The following is a 21,375-nucleotide window of genomic DNA, read 5'->3' on the forward strand; positions in this document are numbered from 1 at the left end:
GGTTTGATGTCATTTGTCTCCCCTGCATCTTCACTGGCGGTGTCATCCTGAGGATTAGTTTCTGTTTCAGTAAAACGAGAAATACGGACTGATGGTGTGCTGGGGTGGTGATTATTTTTCCCGGGAATTGGTTCTACTGAAGAGCTAACATCAGATATGTTAAAAAAGGCAATAAGGAGGGCAGCTCAACTGCCTTAAAATAGGCTGTGATGTTCAAATGGTGACATGGTGAGAGACAGATCGTTGCCCAACAGAATGTAATTATCACTGGACCAAGTCAGAGCTTGAGATGCATAGGCAGAGAAGGGAAATGCGAAAGTCCGTTCTTACCACCAGCCCTAAATCCTTACCCGGTGTACCAGAGCAGACTCACCCAGAAGAAGGGAGTAGCAACGGAGACCGAGGGGAAGGTGAGGAGGGTTGCAGGGAGAGAGAAGGATTCTTGTGAACCTCAGTGATTGGTTAGGCACTTGAAAGTAAGCAGGGAGAATTAACACCATCAAAGGTTACAATCTGTCCTCCTAGTTTGTGGTAGGCATTCCCAGATCACAGTTTGCATTTTGTTATTTCACTCGCTCAAATCAGAATCTTCCATTTTATCTGAGTACCTGTCCAGGGCCAGTCTTAGGAGCTCACATTGTTTTCTGGATGAATGTCTCAGATGTTTACTGAGCATTCGCTGGGCTCAGAGGAGGAAGCCAGGATGAATCAGTTATTTTTTCCCTCAAGTTTGTTGATCTATTCAGAAAATATTTATGGAGGCTTACTATATGCCAGAAATGTGTAAAAAATATCATGATTTATTTATTTATCCTCCTGATAAGGAACATTTGAGCCATTTGCAGTTTTTGCATTTAAAAACTATGTTACCATGGACATTCTTCTCATATGTGCCTCCCCTTTGCAAGAGGTTCTCTTAGGTTGTGAGAATGAATGAACTATGGCTACACGCATCAATGTATGTGAATCTTAGGAACAGAATGTTGAGGCAAAAACCAAAAGCAAACACATACAAGTTGCAAAACAATAAATGCAGTATGGTTCAGTTTATAAGAAACCAAAGGCATGCAAAGATAAACAGTATGTTGTTTAAGGATACATGCATATGGGATAAGACTATCATAAAAACAAGGGAATAAGAAACACAAAATTAAGATAGTGGTTCTCTCTGGAAGATAGAGAGGGAATGAGGTGGGAGGGAATACCAAGGATATTGTCCTGTCCCACCAGTACTGGAAGGTCTGAGTAATTTCTGTTTATCCAGTGGGTGGTAGGTAAATGGAAACTTGACATACACTTATACTAAGTATTACATCTCTATTTTAAATATGTATTTAATTTTTTAATTTAAAATATTTTTAAAGGGAGATATGAATCACAACCTCAAGAAATTTATGGTTTATTGAAGTAGAAAAGACATATTAGCAAATAAATGCCACTAAGTGCTTAAGAGATATAACTAGTGGTGTTCAGTGGTTTACAGTCTAGTGGTAGAGATGGATTTTTACATAATTAGCTTCAGTTCAAAGTAGAAAGGGATAAATGCTGGACATAATATATGAATAAAGTGCCATATAGAGAAATTAATAGGGTCTAGGAGGGCTTCTTGAAGGAGGTGCCATTTAAGCCGAATCTTGAAGGCTGAATACAATTATGAGCAGCATAGATCATGATCGAAGTTTTTTTAAAAGAGGAAACACTGTAAACAAAGATAGACACCACATGGGTACAGGACATGATGGAAGGATGGCAGTAGGCCAATGTAACTGAAACAAACAGTCAGCACTGGGCGCAGTGGAAACATAGGATGAGGACAGATTGAGGACCTTTAATGCTATGCTGAAGAATTTTGTCTTTATTCTGCAGCCACTAGGTGGATCTCATATTTCTCTTTATCTGGTGGCAGTTTAAAGAATGGTTTGGAAAAGGATGGAGGATGGGAGTGGGAGGGAGGAGGTGGAGGCACAGAGATCTTCCCTTGGAAAGCTGTAAGCAAAAGATCATGAAGGTCCAACAGGTAGTGGAAATGGAAAGACAGGGATGAAGGTGAGAGGTGATACAGAGATCTGACCTGATCGGTAATTGAATTTGGAATGATCCACCACTTTCTTTATCTTACCTTTTTGCCTTGTTCTACATTGACTCCTGTATCTGTCTCATCTTGATCTGCATCCTTGATTTATTTAGTTGCCACATAGCAAGCAACTCAGGAAAGGAGTTGCCAACTATTTTACCTAGCATCTTTGAAACACTTGTCTGGGAAAGATTCACAATATTTGACAACTATAAATATTTATATCAGGGCAAATATGTAAAGACTAAGGAGAAATATGCTATTTCTAATTATAGTGTTGATCACTCAGGACTTGACCAACCACTTATCTCTGATTTAACTACACCAGTCAGTTAACATGTAAAGATACCTGATGTACCACGGTAGTTTCTTTTCACTTTAAAGTATTACGTTCATTAGCTATTTTATTTTTAATTATTCAAGGTAAAGAGGATTATTCTGTTCCAAAAAGTTAAACAGAAAATCTTTTTTTTTTTTTAATTTCAACAAAAATCATTGTTGAAAATCTTTCTGAAGTTCTACAATTTACTGAACACATTTTAACCCTACTTGCTGTTGAACTAGGAGGCTTCGTTTGTGATGGGTAGTACTGTGGTTGCAGAACAGGCCAGAAACTAGTCATAGAATACACTTTGGAAACCATAAGCAAGAGTTTTGTTATATTTGCTGTTTGTTCTTTAAAACTGAACCCTACACATAAATTTGCTACCCCTACCTCCTCTCCTCACAAAAACATCCTGAAAAATATTTTTAGTTTATTTAAAGATTTCATACAGTTGGAGTCCAGTATATCAATGTATAGACAAATTTCCCAATGTAGTAAATTTAAATATGGATGGAAAAAAAAAAGGAATCTCACCTTGCTTTGTTTCTTTCTCTTAATACACTGATCATAGTTTATATTCTGACCAAAGAGGTCTAACTATCTTGAATTCCTCTTTGGAAAAATAACAACACTTCACCCAAAGGTATTTATTTTTATCACTTTCTGGGATGCTTTGGGGATTTCATGATTACATGCCTGTCAAGTTCCTTTGTTTTAGATTCTTAAAGCCACCTGTTCAGCTGCTAATTGCTACCTACTCTGTCTGATAACTACCTTTCTGTTTTGAATCTAGTGCCTTACTTAAATCTTCAACTGAGCATACCTAGCCTTCACATTGATAGAGCATCTAGGGATGCACTGACCTCCACCTAAGGGAAGGTAGTTGGATATGTTCAGAAGGCTTTGGTTGGGACATGACACTATACGTGTTTGAGGGCATTTGGGGAATCTGAGGCTCATCATTTTAGGAAGAGTTTTGGGTTTTTTTTCCTATTTTAAGAAGAGTTTTTATGACTCTGCTGCTGTGTATAGCCAACGTTTTGTCTGCCTTTAGCTTACTAAAAACCTGGTCTGTCTACATTATAATACAGAACATACTGTTAGTACGTGTCAACTTCCATAGTCTCTTTTGCACAGAAAAAAAAAATTCATTTTGCACAGAAATCCATGGTGGAAGCGGGGCGGGGGCAAGGAGGTGGGGAAGGTACCTTTCTTTAGTCATTCACAGCAGCATCTAGGGAGCCTGTGTCACAATCTGCTCAAATTAGTTTGATTGGAACAATGGTAACGAAGATGCCCATCGCCCGATACTCTCCCCATTTACTTAAAGCTACCTCTTCATTGATTTGCTTCTGATAATCAGCTCTCAGACTCATTGGGCTGAACTATCATCAGGCAGCCATGTAAAATCATTGTTATCTTTTCTCCTATTCTTGTCAATCTTTTAATTTTCTTCATGACAATCCAAATACACATCGATGATCAGTAATTCTCACTCTTTACTGTGAGCCTTTGTAACTTTTTTGTCATCAGCTCATTGTTCTTTTAATCTTCTCATGCGTTGTTTTCTTCTATATCCTTTTTGCTCCATTTCCCAAAATGATCCCTGCATTTCAGTTTTTTTAGACTTATCTTTTATTGGTAATGCTTTGGTTTATTTTCCCCCTTCAAACAGACTTTACAATAATCTCCACTTAGGGATATTTCTGTGCTGTTTTCTTTGAAACCAACATTTCTTTTCCTGCCATTGATGACTTACTATATTTTTTTTCATGAACAGCAGATTAATTCTCATTTGGACTGATATACTATTCATTGTCTCTGAATTCAAAGTTGGAAACCTCACATATGCAAATTCATTTATGTTTGCTTTAATTATCAAACTCTGTTTCCTTTAGCGAATATGTTCTGTTTTGCATTTAGATGTTGCAGGGAAATGGGGAGAGTATGTGCAAAAATAAGGCTGGAGGGGAAGAAAGAATCATTTGGAATTTGTTTTTTTTTTTTTTATTAAAAATAACTAATTAAATCTGTGTATAACCTAAGAAAAGGAAGACTCATGATTGTGAGGGTGACTGTTGGCTTTCACAAATTAGCGGATTCAGAGTTTCTTCTCTGTGGAGGCAGTAAGAGTGATCATCAGAAAGGACAATGCAAAGGAAGTGAGGAGTTTTCATAGTGAGACCACAGGCGTCATCATCTGACTTTTAATAGTTAGGATTTATCTATAGTCATGAAAAAATATTTTTAAAAAGGTAATCTGAAGAATATGTGTGCATTGTGATAAAGTGACCATTGAGTGGATAATTCACTCTCATATTTGTATAACGAAGGAATGCAGTGGGCTCTTGGCCACCAACCAGTCTGGGTGGTGCTTTAGAAGCTCACCCCCTCCTTGGTACTGAGGGAACAAGGGCATTGCAGAAACACCAGCCCCCTGTATAGTTTCCATATGTCTTTGTGTATCTTTCTTCAGTTCCTTATGTGTTAAGTAGTCTTGAAGGTCAGTGCCCTCCATGAAAAATAGCCAACTAAGATTTCAGAGCAGAGCATTCAGTACCTATCTGTACGATTTTTCAGGCTAATGATGAGTGACTTTGAAATCTGTCCACAGCTTCTCTACCCAGACTATCCTCCTAAAGGCTTTCTCTTCATTATTGACAGAGAGCTATGTGGTAGGTGGGGAAAAAATGTGAACTTGGGTTTGAAAGTAACTAATTTAAATTCCATTCCAGGGGAAATTGTACTGCTTAACTCAGTATTGAAAGAAGACACTGGGAACATATGTGCATTAGGTCACCTCCAGAGTATAGCCAAATTTGACAAGACTGTTGACTTGGCTCAAGCAGTGTAGCTTTATATCAGGGCTGTCCTTTGGGTTTTGAGTGATTTAAGATAGTCTGTTCTATGGGCGGAAACGATGAACTGAGTGGTGGAACTGAGTGGTGGTGAATGCCTTTGGGTGATGCTGAGAGTCAAGGAGGGCAACCCAGTCTGTTCATGGGAGAGGTTCCAAGAGGTCAGAAACTCAGGGCCTGATGAGGCTGGGCTGACCCAAACGTCCTGTCCATCCTCAGATACTAGCTACATAGACCACGACTTATGTTCTTCCGGGAACCTGGGGGTGTACACAGCCACATTGTGTTTCATTAATTCCAAGATGCATATTTTTTCACAATTTTACCTCTTTGAAATTGGAATCGGTTTTACAGATGATAGCCTAACATAGTTTGTTAGTGGCTTTGCTTCATGGTACATCATATAATGGTGCGTCTTATGTTGGTTGAGTTTGTCTTATAATTGATGAACGGTGGTAATCATAATGATCTTGCTGCTGTTCACTAAACTTCCTCTGTGCCAGGAGCCCTTTTGAGGCCTCCTCATAATTCCTCTGGTTTCTAGCTTTCTGGTAGATTCTGCTCCTTTATTTCTGGGCACTTCCTAATCAAAATGAATGGGCCAATAATGTTGAAATGCAGATACATGCATAATTTAGCACATTTCACCCCATGTGAAGATACAGGTTCCCTGATGTTTTTATGTGATCAGGTGGGAAGGCAGAAGGCATTCATGAAACAAGAGAAAACGATCGTGCTTATCTGGGGGGAGATGGGAGGAGGGCCACGTGGGAGGGAGTAGTTCTTTCCAGTTCTGTCTCTGATCGTTCCATGTATGAATGCCTGCAAATACCGTGGCTGTCACGTGATGAAGTATCATGGCCTTGTTTTCTCCTTCCTTTAGCCACTTGCTCTTTTGTGGCTGATTGATCTTTCCAGCCTGCAGTAGGGAGAGAGCATCCTTCTCCCCATGGCACTAATTTGGTAAGGGTGGCTGGCTGCAGTCAGACAATGGGAGAGTGGAAAATTCAACGGCCATCCATTTTACTTTACGTCTCCCAGCTGGTCTTCAGTAATCCCCAGCAATCCTTTGAGCAAATGATCAGAGGATGAAGAGGCCAGTGGGCCTCCCAGGGCCCTGGAAGAGCAGCAGACTCATGTGCTTCTAAATTGATCTGACAGATCAGAGTGCAGCCGTGCATTATTGCAACTTGTATTTTGACACAGTGACTTACAAAGAAATATGGCCAATACTCAGCAAAATAATCTTTGGCTGCAGAAGGCTAACATTTGTCAGAACTGGAGAGAAATGTGACATTGTTTACATTCTGATTTCACTTCAGTCACTAGGCAAAATGGTGAAAGGGACAGTTTTTGCTCCTTGTTCCTGGTGCTGAACACTGTGTGTGGTACCTAATAGGTAGATAAGAAAGGGAGGGAGGACATTCTAGGCAGAGGGACTGGCCCGCCCTGCAGAGACCGGAAGGTGTGAAGAGTGGAAAATTCAGAGGACAGCATGGAAGGCAAACACCAGAGAAGAGAATATAAGATTTGGTGTAATTTGAAATAGTACCAGAAGAAAGGGCAAACAGGACAAAGGACACGGTGTCCTTGCTTGGAAATGCTACTGTCTGCTCTGGCTGGCTGGCTGTTTGTAACAGTGGCTGGAGGAAGCGGGGAGGGGCTGAGTATGAGCTACCTCTAAGAGAAAGGAGTAGGTGGGGATGAAGCCATGATTTATGTCCTCTTTTATTTGCTTCTGTATTTCTGAAAATAAAGGAGTGACCCTTGAGAGCTCACAAGAGGGTCGGTCCGAGCTCAGAGCCTAATTTCTTGCCTCCTCTTGATTACATAACTCAAGCTGCGACTCTCTCTAGTCTGACCAGTGTCCTCTGTTCCCTGGCTCCGGCTCACTCGGTTCATCAGGCAGTGTCCAGAGACTGGGTACGTGTGGAAACCCACAGAAGGATGGGCCCATGAGGTGCCCCCTCATCTGCCGCCTTCGCCTGCCAGAGACAGCTTTAGACACCTGTCACCAGGACACCCCGGTGCAGGCCCGGCCGCTTGTAGGTGAGGCACGTCCACCTCACGTGCTATGATGTGAAATCTATGCTTCCGGGGTCTCAATCCCCGAGATGTCAAGGATGATCAGGATGACAGACCTTTGCCTGCCAGAATTTCCCCCGGAAAGAATATTCACCTTAATTCCTACCTAGTGAGCATAACCTCAGTTTACACTTGAACTTGTCTTTTGTTGGGGGATTACATTAAACAGTTGGTTAGTGTTCAGTTTTATCTTTCACATGGAATACTTTTCTGGAGTTTTCTTTTCCCCATTAACTTGATGAAAAAACACCGGTGACTGGAGGCACACTCTGCTCTATCCAAGTCCGCCGCGGTCAGGTGAGACACAGCGCCTCGCATGCTTCATTTAAGAATTTAGTGCTGGAACTGAGAACAGTTACAGTGACAAGCACTGGCACCACCCAGGGGTAGATTCCTGCTCCAGTTCTACGGAAAGAGAATAACAAAACTAGATTATCATGTAAGAGAACATTTTTAGAGATTCTAGTTGAGCAAAAGAATCTTTACGTGTGAGCTGTGGAAGCAGTTGATTTCATTGTGATAATAAACTTTTTGGATTGGAGCATGACTAAATGAAATTTTTAGTAGAAAAGTTTCTTATGTCAGAGCTGTGGAAACCTACAACAATATCCTGTAATAAATTATTTAAGAATTCATACTAGTTCTGAGCCTCTGGGTGTGGGAGGAAAAATGAAACAATGGAAATCATGTTCCAGGGCTTTATACTTTTATACATACTTGACAGACATCTGTCATAAGTGCTTTTTTCATCAGATGACTTATAAGGAGGTGAAATGCCAGGTGACGTCCTCAGGGGAAGAACAGTGGGCAAATTTATGAATATCACTCCTGTTTGGCTCTCTATTATCAAAGACAATTGTTGAAGATATAAGTTCTACTGTGAGTAAAGCTCTTAGAAAAATGAAAATGTGGGTGGATTTTAGAAAGCAAACATATTATATAAAGCGGCTTCATTTTGTGAGTCCTCATTTGCTAACATTTGGTAGTTTGACCTTGGGAAAGATGTGAAATTGGAAGCACAATTTTATGATTGCTATTCCCTCCCTCACTTCTGATCCTGGCCCTGACGTTGGTTTTAGCCTTGGCAAGTCATGGCTGAGCGTTTTGTGTGTTTAGTGTGCACTACTGTGACCACAGCTTGAGATGGGACAGACATTTATGAAGTTATGGAAATAGTACTTGAATGAATGTACCAGGGTCTATACACATTTCCAAGCATATTGTTATATGGAATATGGTAGTTTACTTAAATAAGATCATTTTATTTATTACTTGGCTTGTATTATAAAGTACATTTGCAAAATCGATAGTATTCATATAACATAAAGACAAAATTTTAATTGTCCATTTAACAAGTGGTACACATGATTTAATTTGCTTTCAATTAGTTTTGTGTGTCAAAAAAGCATTATTAAGACATAGATTTTTAAATGAATATTTTTGGTTTGGCTTTAGGTAACATCATGGTTTCATGACCTAATGTTTACCATTCCTATCATATACTTTTTAAAAAAACTAGCTAGATTAGATTTTATAATTTTCCTGTTCTGTTTCTAAGTGATGAAGTAAGAGAAGGTTTTACGTGACTGGGTGCAAGCACATTTCAAATAACACACTGTAGACTTTAATAGTGTGCCTGCCATCTGCTAAAAACAAGATTATATACTCATCATATATTCTCTTTCTAACATTTTCTAAGTACTAGAGATGTCTTGAGTTACTATGAAAGATTTTTAACAAGATAGAAGTCATTATGTGGAGCATCTTGAGACAGATTTATAGAATTATCATTTCTGTGTTCCTCCTTAACCTGTTTTCTAACATCCTTGCTTGCTGTCTTTAGCCAATGGTCCATTAGGTTGGCAAATGAAATCTCATAGACTGTAATGTTGTGACGTCAGACCTCCGCCGGGCTAGCAGCGTGGTAGGCATGCAGCTCAGCGCTGGAGTCACAGCATCCTGCTTTGCCCCCACCACCTGAAAGCCTGCTCACTAACAAAACGTGGAGGCCCTCCACCGACTTCCTGATAAAGGGAAAATATGTTACACTACTCATCTTACTGGTTTTTAAAATTTATAATTCAAACAGGTGCCATAACCGTCCTTACTATTTGTACACCTTCTGGAAACACTTTTATGAACCCTGGGATTGTGATTTGTCTTTTGAGAAATGCTGCCTCCTGACTCTTGAGCTGACCTCCTTCCCCAGCCTGGTCCCCTTCCATCGTTCTTCTGGTTTGGAGACTGCAAAACCTTCATCTTCAGGGCTCAGGAAAGATTATCAATGAGTGACCAAGGGAGGGAGGGAGGTATTAGGAAAGCCTGATTTGAGTCACGGAAGAGGGATGACTATTTCCCATGCAGATAGGAGGGAGCCGGAGGTAAACATTTTAATCTCTTAAGGTTTATGAGAAGATTCAGAAAGAAGAATTCTGTGTTTCATTAAATATCACATTCTATGGGAAGAGAATAATATACCCTCACTAAAATACTTATCTTGCTTTTAAAGTTAGAGAATTATTAGTTCAAGGAGTAGGGGGGAAGGGCAGTTATTTTGTATGAAAACCTCTGCTTTTGGTTTTCATACCTGCCAACCATTCCTTCTTTCTTTCCTTTTATCCACAGAGCTTAATAAAACCAAATGCAGGAAGCCTCCTTTCGAAAATTTACCTTCAGTCCCTTTAATTAATAAATGCTGTGTTGACAAAAGTTCTGTGTCCTGAACATTCCCCTTCTGCTTCAAATAGAGAAATTTTAAAGGAGATGCATATGGTCTTTGAGGAAACCACTTTATATTTGTGTTCAGAAACTGAGTTCCCTTCTGTTTAAATGTGTTTTAAAATTTATATTTTTTGAAATTGAAAGCCTTCTTTGAAGTAGGCTAGAAGCCAGCGAGCACTCTTTGCACACAGACTAAGTTCTTTGTGAAAATCAGTAATTGGCCTGGGAGGAGGGTGGCTGGGAAGTGGATGGTCCCTTCTGTTAGAGTGTAAATTACTCCGTTCTGAATGGGTTGTGAGCTTTCTTCTGGCCCTTCACCTTTGCCATTAAAAGGCAATGGTATGTTGGTGATTTTCTCTTGTGTCTCAAACATCTTCATTTATCTAGTGCTCTAATAAAAGGCTTCTAGTTCAGAAAATCCGACAAAAAAATTGAAACTGAAATACTTGGTATTGATTGCTGCAGGGGAATTTTTAAACTCAAAACAAAAATGTCAGATTCTCGACCTAGAACCTGAACCAAATGACATAAGAATTCGATTTATAGACTGTTTTAAAGTTTACTTTTGTTTTTGTTTGTTTGTTTTGGTTTTTAACAAAATATAGAGGTTCAGTGGCCACTTGTACTAGCTCACTAGGTTTTTTCACCCAGAAAGGCTGCAGTGTACCACTATAAAGGCTTTCAGCTATTTCAAAAGAAAAAATATGAAGAGTAAACATAACTTTACATTCAAAAATTATAAAACAACTAAAATATATGTTTTAATTTCGTGTCATGGGAAATATTCTTAAATACTCAAGCTTAGGTTTTAGAAAAAAAATCTTTTAACCTAATTGCTTTTTTATTGAAATAATTTCACTAATATGCTTTTCTAAATGCGTTTTTGTGTAGTCATTCATTAATTGTTTAATCTGTTTAATTTTTCTAAGAAAATGGTATATACAAAGATACTTTGAAAAGTGTTTAAACTTTTACTTCTTGGCTTTATTTATATTCTTTTATTTCTTGGTATCAAGAGCAGTTCCTTTCAAATTTTTAGTTGAGCACATATGGACATCTTATCTACCTCTTCTTTTGTTTAAGAAGGATAAAACCTGAGGGCTAACTCACATCCACCATTGTTATCAGTTATATATATCAAAAGTACTTCCTGTAACATTTTCTTAATTCAGATATTGCTGAATGAAACCAATATTTTTAATAAAAGTGGAAGTAAGCCAGAGGGTAAACTTTTTATTTGGTAGCTCAGTAACACTATCACATCACACCTCTCAAAAGAATACAAATGAGGAATTTGTCAAGAATTTGTTAAAGAAAATGTTAAAACAATCCTACTTACAGTGTGGAGTGGGGCAGAATGAGGGATGGTGACTGACTGATCATAATGAAAATAGGAAAAGGGAAAGAAGGGAGGAAAGTGAAGAATAAAAGGAAAAAATGCAAGAGAAGTGAAAGAGCAGAAGGACTATCGCTGATCCATTGATTCATTCATTTTTGCCAATATTTATTTTGTGCCAATGTATCAGGCCCTGGCATTTTAAGCAGAGACTCAAACAAGTCTTTGTGCTCTTCTGATGGATAATACTGTCTCCCTCATCCAATGGACTCACAGAAAAGAGGATGAGACAAGAGATGAGCTAGAATGGAGAGAAAGAAAGGGCAAAAAGATGTGAGCAGAGGCATATGAAGATTGGTTGCCCAAGGACAAGCAAGATGGAAGATTAACTTTACTCACTCCTTTTCCTGGCCCAGAACTATGTCCATCTCCACTCTTCCATACCCGAAGGACACCTATGATGTGTTTCTGGTGTCTTCTCTGACTCTGTTTGGATAATCACTCTCTGGGGATGCTGAGGACCACACACATGCAGCCATCTACTTGGGGGAGAGGGGAACGTGTGTTAGTATGTGCATGTCCTAGGTGTTGTGCTAGGCACAGGAATACAATGGTGAATGAAACTCTATCACTGCCCTCTGAGTATTTTACAGTCTGTTGTGAATAGTGTGAAGTAAATGGGTAAATGATCCAATGTGATAAATGCTGCTAAAGAGATAAGTGAATGTCAGCGAAGTCTAGGGATCAGGAGGCCTTTACTGGAGAAGATAGCCAAGGTGGTATTTCCCCTTGTTAGCATTTCCTTTCTAAAAATTCCATCAGCATGCCTATTTTGGAAAAACCTTCAATTTGCTTTTTCAGAAAAAAATTTTAAATTTTGACTTGACTCAAAAGTTAGTAAATTAGATCTGTTTGACCTCGTTTTTCATTGGTGAGTTAATTGCTTCAGGTAAAGTCCTGATTACCCTTTTAAAAGATGTATTATAATTCATATCCCCCCCCCCGCCAAAACATTTATACCCATTTAAAAATGTTTAAAGTTTCAAAAAGAAAACACAGGATCCTTTGTCTTGTGTTTTTACCATCCATTTTATGCATAAATATGTATAGGCAATACACTGTTCCAGCTTAATATAAAACAGATGCCCCTAAAGCAATTTAACTAGGATGTGTTTAAAATATGTGTATGTACACCAGTTTATTTCCTGATTTGAAACTGCAGTTTCTTCAGACTTTTAGGGGAAAAATGCCAAATCATGATAGGTTGCACTACACTCCATCTAAGAGCTCTTTGGATCCATGGAAGGGGCTCAGAGGACTGAGTGCTTTTTTGTGCTTTATGTTCTTTGATGTAAACCTGATTTAGAGAAATTCCTTTTCACTGCTTTTTTCTTCACAGAAACTTTATCACAACAAGGCAGATCCATATGTAGTCACTGGTTCATCTCAAGTCTGCAGTGGCCTCATCTGTTTTCTTCTTAATGGGCTTTGTTCTGTTTTGTCCAAAGTTTATATCTCCAGCCCTAACTGCTCCCCTGAACTCTAATTGCTCATTCTTAGTCTTGGCTTGATGACTAATAAGCCACCTCAAGTTTGCCGTAACTGCAGCAGAACCGTTGGGCTTCCTCCCAATCCCCTGCAACCAGACCTGTTCCTTTCCTCACATATATGGCAACTATAATCTTGTTCAGGCCCAAACCTCGAGCATTATCCTTAACTCTTTTCATTCCCCACAAGCAGTCCATCAGTACCACCCGCTTCTCCCCACTTGTACTGCTACCAACCTCCAGGCCACTAGCATCTCTTCTCTGGGCTATGACCTTGGTCTCCTAACTGTGTCTTCTACTTCCACCCTTGTTTTTCTGTAGCCCATTCTCTACACAACATCCAGAGTGATCCTTTCAAAACAGAAACCAGATCCATTAATTCCTTGGCTCAGAATCAACATAGTGGTTTTCTGTCTCATTCAGAAGAAAATCCAAACATGGCTGTAAGTCCCTACATGATCTAGTGACCTCTCTCATGTCATATTTTACACCTCTTCTTATGTACTCTGCTTTGGCCCCTCCTAACATTTTTGCTGTTACTCTGTACCCAAGAACATTCTACCTCAGGGCCTTTGCACTTGCTCTGACAGGAACCTTTATCACCTAGATAGGTGCATGTTCATTTCCACAGTTCCTTCAGGTCTCTGCTTAAATATCCTGAAGAACTTTCTTGAGCACTTTTTTCCTGCCCTTTTACTTTATTTCTTCACATGGGACATTTATTCACATGTGACATTTTTCTATTGTGTTTTTAATCTGTCTTCCCCACTGGAACTTAAGCTCCATGAAGGCAGGGATTTTAGATTTTTTTTCTTCACTGTTCCGTCTTCAGCACCTGCCTGATGCAGTGATGTGTAGGTTTTTTGATTCTAAGTCCACTGCTCTTTCCATGGTTCTGTGTGGCCTTCCATAGGTTTTAGTTTCCCTGAATGTAGTGATTATATCGTTTATTTCTTTTGCCCCATCCCCGTATAGGGTATAGGACCCTTCTGTATACTCAGTGAGGGGTTCACATGCCTAGTAAATGCTGTGGCCTGGCTGAGTTACATCCTGTGCTGGTTGTGGTCTCTCATCAGCTTGGATCACAGATTCACTCAGGTTGTACTTCATTCTTTGTAGGAATAAAAGACAAGCTGCTGTTACTCATTAGATACCCAGTGGCATTTGGAAACTGTAGGCAGCTTGTTTGAGTGAAAAATCCAACATGGTGAGAGTCAAGTTTTCAATAAATAGATGTTTTGTATTCTGAATTTTGAACATTTCATGTATCTTCATAACTTGGTGGGGAGAGGATTATACTGTGCTGGTTTAAGCCTGGGTGTTGTTTGTGTGTGTGTGTGTGTTTTTTTAACAGGATGTTGATATTTTGTGTGTGTGTGTGTTTTTAACAGGATGTTGATATTTCTGCATTGAACTACCTGAAGTTCTTAAGGAAAGTGTGTCCCACATGTGTTCTTTTGCAAATAGAAGAGCATCCGTGTTTGGTTTGGGTCTTTACAGAGCAATGACTAGGAGGCTCCTACATTTCATTTTGAAAATTTTTGCTCTCTTGCCTGTGAAGTTTCTTAGGTGACTGGTGATCCTGACTGTCTCCCCTTTGTTTTTACAGGTGATCTGCAACTCTTTCACCATCTGTAACGCAGAGATGCAGGAAGTTGGTGTTGGCCTGTATCCTAGGTATGGTGGAGGGTATTTCGTTTACTGGAAGAAACAACTTTAAGTCCCACCCCGCTCCTCAACCTTTTAAAAGTAGTTAGAAAGGCTATTGCAGGCTGCTGGTCCAAGAGCCAAGCTTGAAACCTAATGATAAATTACAAGAAGATGGAAAATGTGAAGTTTAAAGAAAACAGTTCTGTAACTCCACATTATATGCTGTGGTATTAACAAAGAGGCAGAACTCAGACCTAAATTCTTGTTGTCCAGAACACTGGGGTAAAAAGTTGGGGATTGTGGGTACTAATAAACCATCAGGCTGAGATTTGGTCATGCCCCAACCCATGCCCTGATCTGATTCCCCAACCTTGTGGGCTGAAGCATGTGATTATTTCAACAGACTTGCTATGCTGCACCAGTTGGGTGCATTTTGTCTCTTGGCTTAGCAGAGTCTGAGCCCCAGTGCTCCAGGAGGCAAGGAAACTTTAGGTTTGGGCCTTTTGAGGTGCCCTCTCTGGCTGTCACTGAGCTACTGGACTGTCTTTCCACGAGCACTCCAGGGCCACTCCCGATTTCATCTTGTTTTCATGCCGTTTAGGTCTGAATACAAATAGGGCCTTTCTTATTAACTGGGAATCTGAGAATTCAGCTTCTTTTCTTATTTCTCACATGTGATAAACTGCAGGTCTGTTGGTATTGGTCCTCAAAAAGCAGTAACAGGGAATGGTTCAGAGCATAGGCTCTGAGTTCCGACCCCCTGGTTCAAATTCAATCACCACTTTCTAGTTATGTGTCCTTGGGCAAGTCATTTAACTTCCAAGTGTCAGTTTCTCCGTCTGTAAGTGATCCTCATCAGATTATTGTGATGAATAAATTTGATAAACTTGCCCAAGTGCTAAGAAATTGCCTTCTACATAGCAAATGCTCACTTAATGGTTATTCTAATTATTATCAAATATAGTGGCAGCCTAAATTCATACCCTTCCTGGATGGTAAAAAATGCACCTCCAAGGTGATAAAAATGACTGGGCCAGGACCCAGATGCGTGAGGATCTAGTTACGTGATAACCTCAGCTTTCTATTGAAGAGGAGACACTCTTAATTATTCTTCAGAGTAGCTGTGAGTGTTCTGGTAAAGGTGGCAGTTCCTCCAAAGGAGCCCCACGAACGAGCTCCTGCATGGGAAGCTCAGTAAGTGATTATTGCCACATCCCGTCATCTCAGAAATTATTTCTTTTCTTTACAAGTCAGTTTTATCCCATCTTCATGTTGGATCACCTTATTGGCTGGTATCTAATGAGACAACTACCTCCCCATAGCCATCCCCCAAAAGGACTCAGAAAATGTTTTTATTAACAAACTTCCCTAATTAGCCTCCGTCTTGGGGAGCATTTCACTTCATATGAAGTGGGCCGGTGACACTTCTGTGAAAGCCCCCCCAGCCCCGAGCACTCAATCCCTGATACACGGTCCAGCCCTCCTGTCCCCCCACCCCTAAGCTGAAGTGTTTTTGTCCATTATATTCATTAAATTTAGATGTTTGACTCTCTCGACTGAGCCATGATGGTCTCCTTCTTTGTTTTCTTTTTCTTCCAGTATGTCTTTGCTCAATCACAGCTGTGACCCCAACTGTTCGATTGTGTTCAACGGGCCGCACCTCTTACTGCGTGCAGTCCGAGACATTGAGGCGGGAGAGGAGGTAAGGAACCCGTGTTGCCCGCTGCCTGGCCTCCTTTTCCATCAAAGACAGACCCATCCCTAAAACCAGTTGTGCTGGAGGAGGCAGCTTTTCATTGTCCTTCTGCCGAGGAGAAGATACATAGCCCCTCTACCCAGCGACTGATTTACCCGTCATTACTTCTCTCAGATTACAGACCACTAACTTTCTTCTTTGAATCACCATTGTTCTGGACGACAACAGTTCTGCTGGATGTGTGTGGGAGAGGAGGATGTAAGTTCTGTGCCTGTGACAGTTCTGCAGCCTCTGACATCTCTGCCTGTGGGCATCCTGCCGTGGGCAGGGAGGGCAGCCCCGCTTGTGAATGAGATCCCAAAGGTTTACTGACTCCCAAAGCCACTAGTTGCATTTGGAAGTGACTCGTTTTTACCTTCACGTTGAAAAAGCAAACAAGTTGACTCTTTGAGGTTGTCGTTGGTCCTTTACAAACCCTCAACCTCTCTGGGTACCTGTCCAAGCAAAGATGTAAAGGGATTAGCAGACAGGAAGTATGACCCCCAGCAGTGAATTGGCCTCAGTCTTTCCAGTTCTGTGGCTGCCCACGGTCTTGCAAGGCAGCTGCGGATGGGCTGCTTCGGGGCTACTGAACCAGAGCCTGATGGGGTTTGCACAGTTACTACCCTGAATTCTGGGCTATAGATATTTATGCTTTTCAGAACCCAGTTTCCTTCTACCTTCCAATTTACTAAAGTGGATATTTATTGCAAGGAAAACAGATGATCATAAGATTTTATTGCGTTTATGCAGCACTCGGCCAATAAAATCTAAACTCAGAGGTACCATATTTTATATAGACAGGGATTTGGCTTTGATAAAACTCCCTCCAAACTGATTTTCAACTGAATAAGCTGTCTCTGATATAGCCACTTACTGAATTTCCAGTTTTTAGGACCCATGTAGTAGGTACACTGGGATATCTGTCAACAAGGTGCAGAACTGAGATTTTTTTTCCTTGAGCCATATGTGATTTCAAGGCAGGTAAGAAGGGGACCACCATCCATTTTCATCAACATTAGTTTGGGAGCTGAGGGACAGCTGCCTTCTGATAATGATAGTGGTGGTGGTGTTTTACTAAATTAAAAAAAAAACAGGTAAGCAAACAGAAAAACTATTAGAAACAGCTGAAATTTTCAGAAACAACAAATTTCTTTATATCTTGTTTTCTCGGCTTGGCTGCCAATTATTCTCCTCAGTTGGTTTTCATTTAGTTGAAAAAACACTGTCAAAAGATGTTTATTTCATGTCCTTCTCTTTCCATCTCTGGAGTAACAAGCAAATCCTTCCTCTTGCCTGACATAGAGTTCAGCTCAGGCTCAGCACAGGGCCCTGCAGACCCAGATATCTTTCCCTGCGGCTTTCCAGAGCAGCTTCTCAACCAAGAGAGGATTCTCCCCATAAGTCCTTTTTATACCAGCTTGTTCGGAAAATACAAATTTTTCCCTACCATTATCCATGCCGTGGTGCATGACGTTGTCTCTGCTCAGTTGCCCTCCCTCTGTCTGCCCACCATTTCCACCTGACTTAATATTACACACCCGTCAAGGCCCTCTCCAACATCATCTCTTCTATAGAGATTTTCCTGATTTTCCAAATTAAAGGACACTCTTTTCCTCTGCAGTCTCTCTTACGGTGGTTGTTAACATTTCTTGGGTATTTATGCTGGCTCTGTTGGTGACTTCTCCATTCAGCTCCAAGCTCCATGATGACAGGCAATTGTATCTTATTGTGTCTCCCTTTAGTACCTGGCACTTGGCCTCACAGCCCAGAAGGCATTCTAGAACTCATTGCTGGACCAACTTTCTGTTCCATACTGTGAAGACCAGCAGTGTCTCACTGAGGGCACTGGTGGCATCCAGATGGAACCGCTGTGCATTGTGGAGGGCTGGTTGCATTACTGAAGAAGCCTGGTGTCTAGTCCCTGCCCAGTTAGTGCTTGTAGCCACCTCAGCACATAAAACACATCCTGCACACTTAAAACCTGCCCCTTGCGGCAGAGGTAGGAGAGACGGGGAACCATGAGAAAGGACATTTCGAGGTTAATTACAAGGGGCAGTTCCTTTTAATTGTGCAAATATTTGCTTTTGTGAAATTGGATAAAGTTAGAGATTTTGTAATAGTAGCATCAATTTTGCATTTTGGCTTTAGGACTCCTCAGGGCAGCCCCAATTCTAAAATGTGCTACTGGGGACAGTAGTAGCAAAATGTAGTCTCCATGAGGGAGGCCTGGGTAACACCTTCATATAGAAGGTCCTCAGTCTGTGTTTGTTGAATGAATGAGTGAGGCTTTCTAAAGACAAAACCAAAGGTGGGAGAGAATCATAGAGCCACTTTGAAACTGCTGCCAATCCGCAGGTGTGTCCCATGGGCCCCGGGAAGAAAGTAACATGAAAGCCAGCACACTGCCAGTTGGTGATGGGAACATTTCAAGCCTCAGACAAGGAGAACTAGAAAGCTGCACAGGGTTCCACCATAACCAGAAATTTCTTACCCTTTGTTTCTCTCCACATAAAACCATCCTTTGGACCTTTTGGACCATTTCCCTTCAAGCCAGCGCCGTTTTATACACTTTGCTATTTAAGAATTCTCAGTGTGATGTTGAGTTGTTGGGGCTGTTTCATGTGTGTGTGTTGGGGTGTGGGACGGTGTTGGGTTGGTTGGTCTTGGGTTTTTGTCTTCTCACCCAGCGCCTCCTACCGAGATGTGTGTATTACAGTTTTAAGTCTTGGCTCACATGCTGGAATGCTGATGACTGCCTCTTCAGGGTTGTATTAAGCTATGCAACACATTTTCTCATCTGACAGTCTTCTAGGACATGGATCAGGGAAGAAAGCTGGACATTCCAGCCCACCCTTATGGGACTTCCTGGTTAGAAGAAGCTGCGGCTGTTACAAATAATGCCGTTGGCTGCCAGTGTTCTCTGGAGCCATAGCAATTGAGAGAAATGTGATTTGCATAAATGGACCATATCCATATCCCTACTATAAGTTTTCATCTGAAGTATTTTGGGGTCAGAAAACCCCAGGCATCTTTCTTCTGGGCATCTTTACTTACTTGCTAAGTCACTTAACAAGTTCACTGTGTGCTTACTGGTATCATGGGCTGGGATGGGCATCAGGAGTACAAAGATGAGTAAGACCCAGCCTTGGCTTCAGGAGTCCAAGGTGTAAGTGAGGAAATTGACACAGAACAGTAATAGAATCTGAAAAGTAAAAAAGTGTTAATGAGCACAGGGCTTTACAGAAGTTCAGAGCTGGGGTGCCCAGGTGGTGGTAAGGAGCGGAGATGGGGGAGTGGTTAAGGAGGACTTCCAGAGAGGTGACTCCTAGACTCTTAAAGGATCCATCAAGTTAAAGTTGGCTAAGACAGGGAGGCATTCAAGACAAAGACAAGGGGACCAGAGACAGAATGTGGACTTCAAGTAGCAGAAAGAAGTTCACATTAATAGACTGAAGAATTCACGTATGACCAGCAGATGAGGAAATGTGCAGGGACCAGACCAGGCAACCCATGGGGGCCTTATTAAGGGTCTCAGTTCATCTGAAGGTAACGTGACAGCACTTAGTGTATAGGATGCGCTGAGTAAATATTTGATGGAAATGGCAGATCATTGAAGAGTTTAAGCAAAGGAGCTGCATGATCACATTTTCTGTGTGTAGGCAAGGTTGGGAGAATGAGGGTCAGGAGGCTGCATAATCCAGGCAGGAGGTGACAATGGCAGTGTGGAGTCGGGGGGAGACAAGGGGGGGCTTGTGATGGGGATCTGAAGGATATTTTTAGAAGCTAGTATTTAAAAGTTGACTGGCTACAAGGGTGTGACAAAGAGAAGAGACATGGGTAACACTCAGGTTTGATTTTAAAGAGAAGGGAGAATTTTTTTTAGTCTTTTTTCAATTCAGAGCAGTACTAGAAAAATTTATAATTGCGACAATATAATTTGAGAAATGAAAACAAAGTCCAATTTTAATTTGATCTTACTCTCCACTCAGATGTACATAATGAAAAGATGGACTTCATGAAAAAGGGGTTCATTTGCTTTGAAATTTTTGTAAGCAACAAATTCAGTAGCCAGCAGATCTTTCATGATATTGCTCTCATGCTGGAAATAAATTACTGCATTTTTCTGTGAGAGCTGCACTAAAATGGCAGAGCAGTGGTCAGTAGCATTAATATTTTAATGCGATTTTGTTCTGTGCCATTAAGGCATCCACTGATCGATGGCATAGTTTCATGTACACGTTCCCACTAAATGAGCCCGACAGTTAGCCAGCGAATTCCCCATTAAAACTGGTGAGTCGATGAGTCTTTAATAAAGGTTTTTATCTTTGGCCGATAAAATGGTTTAGCTGTCATTACTAGTTAGTAATCTGGCTATGTTTTTTTTTCCCCATGAAATATGAATAAAAATGTTCCTACCGGTAAGACCTTTAGTTTTGATACAGTGTATTTTGCATACTTCAGTGGTGTGAAAGAGGCAGCTGTGTTATTGTAAGAAGAGTGTCAGGCTTGAATTGGTAGATGGAGATGCATATCCCTGACTGGTTTTCACTGTCTCATGCTGTCTCGCTAGGTGAGTGCCAGCACAGAGTAGAGGTTCAGTAAGGTCGGCGGACATTTCTACAGGGCGGGTACTCTTGTCTCTGTGTGGAGCTGCGTGTTATAACTGCCGAACATGTGAAGGCTCTGTAGAGGGCCTGCCAGCCGGAGGAGGCTGTGGCTTCCGTCACCCCAGTGATGGCCACGGTGGGTTTGACCTCCTCTCCAACCAACCACTTTAGTGATGCCCTCTTGACGTCGTGTTTTCTGTCAGAGGATGGCCTTCTCTGCCCCACCATGCTGTTGAACAAGTAAGATCATGCTTTGTAGACACGAGAGGCTTTCTTTTAAATTTGAGAAAACTACATGGAGGTTTTTGCTCTAGGGAGTTTTTGTCATCTCCCCCCGTGGCAAATCCTGCCTTCTTCCTCGCCTCTAGTATCCCCTCCTTCCCCCACTGCATACATCCCCCCTAATTACTTTCCACATGTAAGAGCAAATAAAG

At 41.0% G+C, this 21,375-nt stretch overlaps 1 protein-coding gene across 4 annotated transcripts in view; it reads left to right on the forward strand.

Moving 5' to 3' along the window:
* Window positions 1-21,375, forward strand: part of SMYD3 (SET and MYND domain containing 3) — a 562,584-nt gene that overhangs the window by 411,305 nt on the left and 129,904 nt on the right. For all 4 annotated transcript variants that reach the window (XM_010973568.2, XM_045509457.2, XM_074351719.1 and 1 more), the window contains 2 exons: window positions 14,556-14,623; window positions 16,196-16,298. In XM_010973568.2, coding sequence (XP_010971870.1) covers window positions 14,556-14,623; window positions 16,196-16,298 — 171 coding nt within the window. The remainder of the gene's footprint in view (window positions 1-14,555; window positions 14,624-16,195; window positions 16,299-21,375) is intronic.

This window comes from Camelus bactrianus, chromosome 23 (genome assembly GCF_048773025.1).
Source record: "Camelus bactrianus isolate YW-2024 breed Bactrian camel chromosome 23, ASM4877302v1, whole genome shotgun sequence".
In the NCBI taxonomy this organism is placed as follows: Eukaryota; Metazoa; Chordata; class Mammalia; order Artiodactyla; family Camelidae; genus Camelus; species Camelus bactrianus.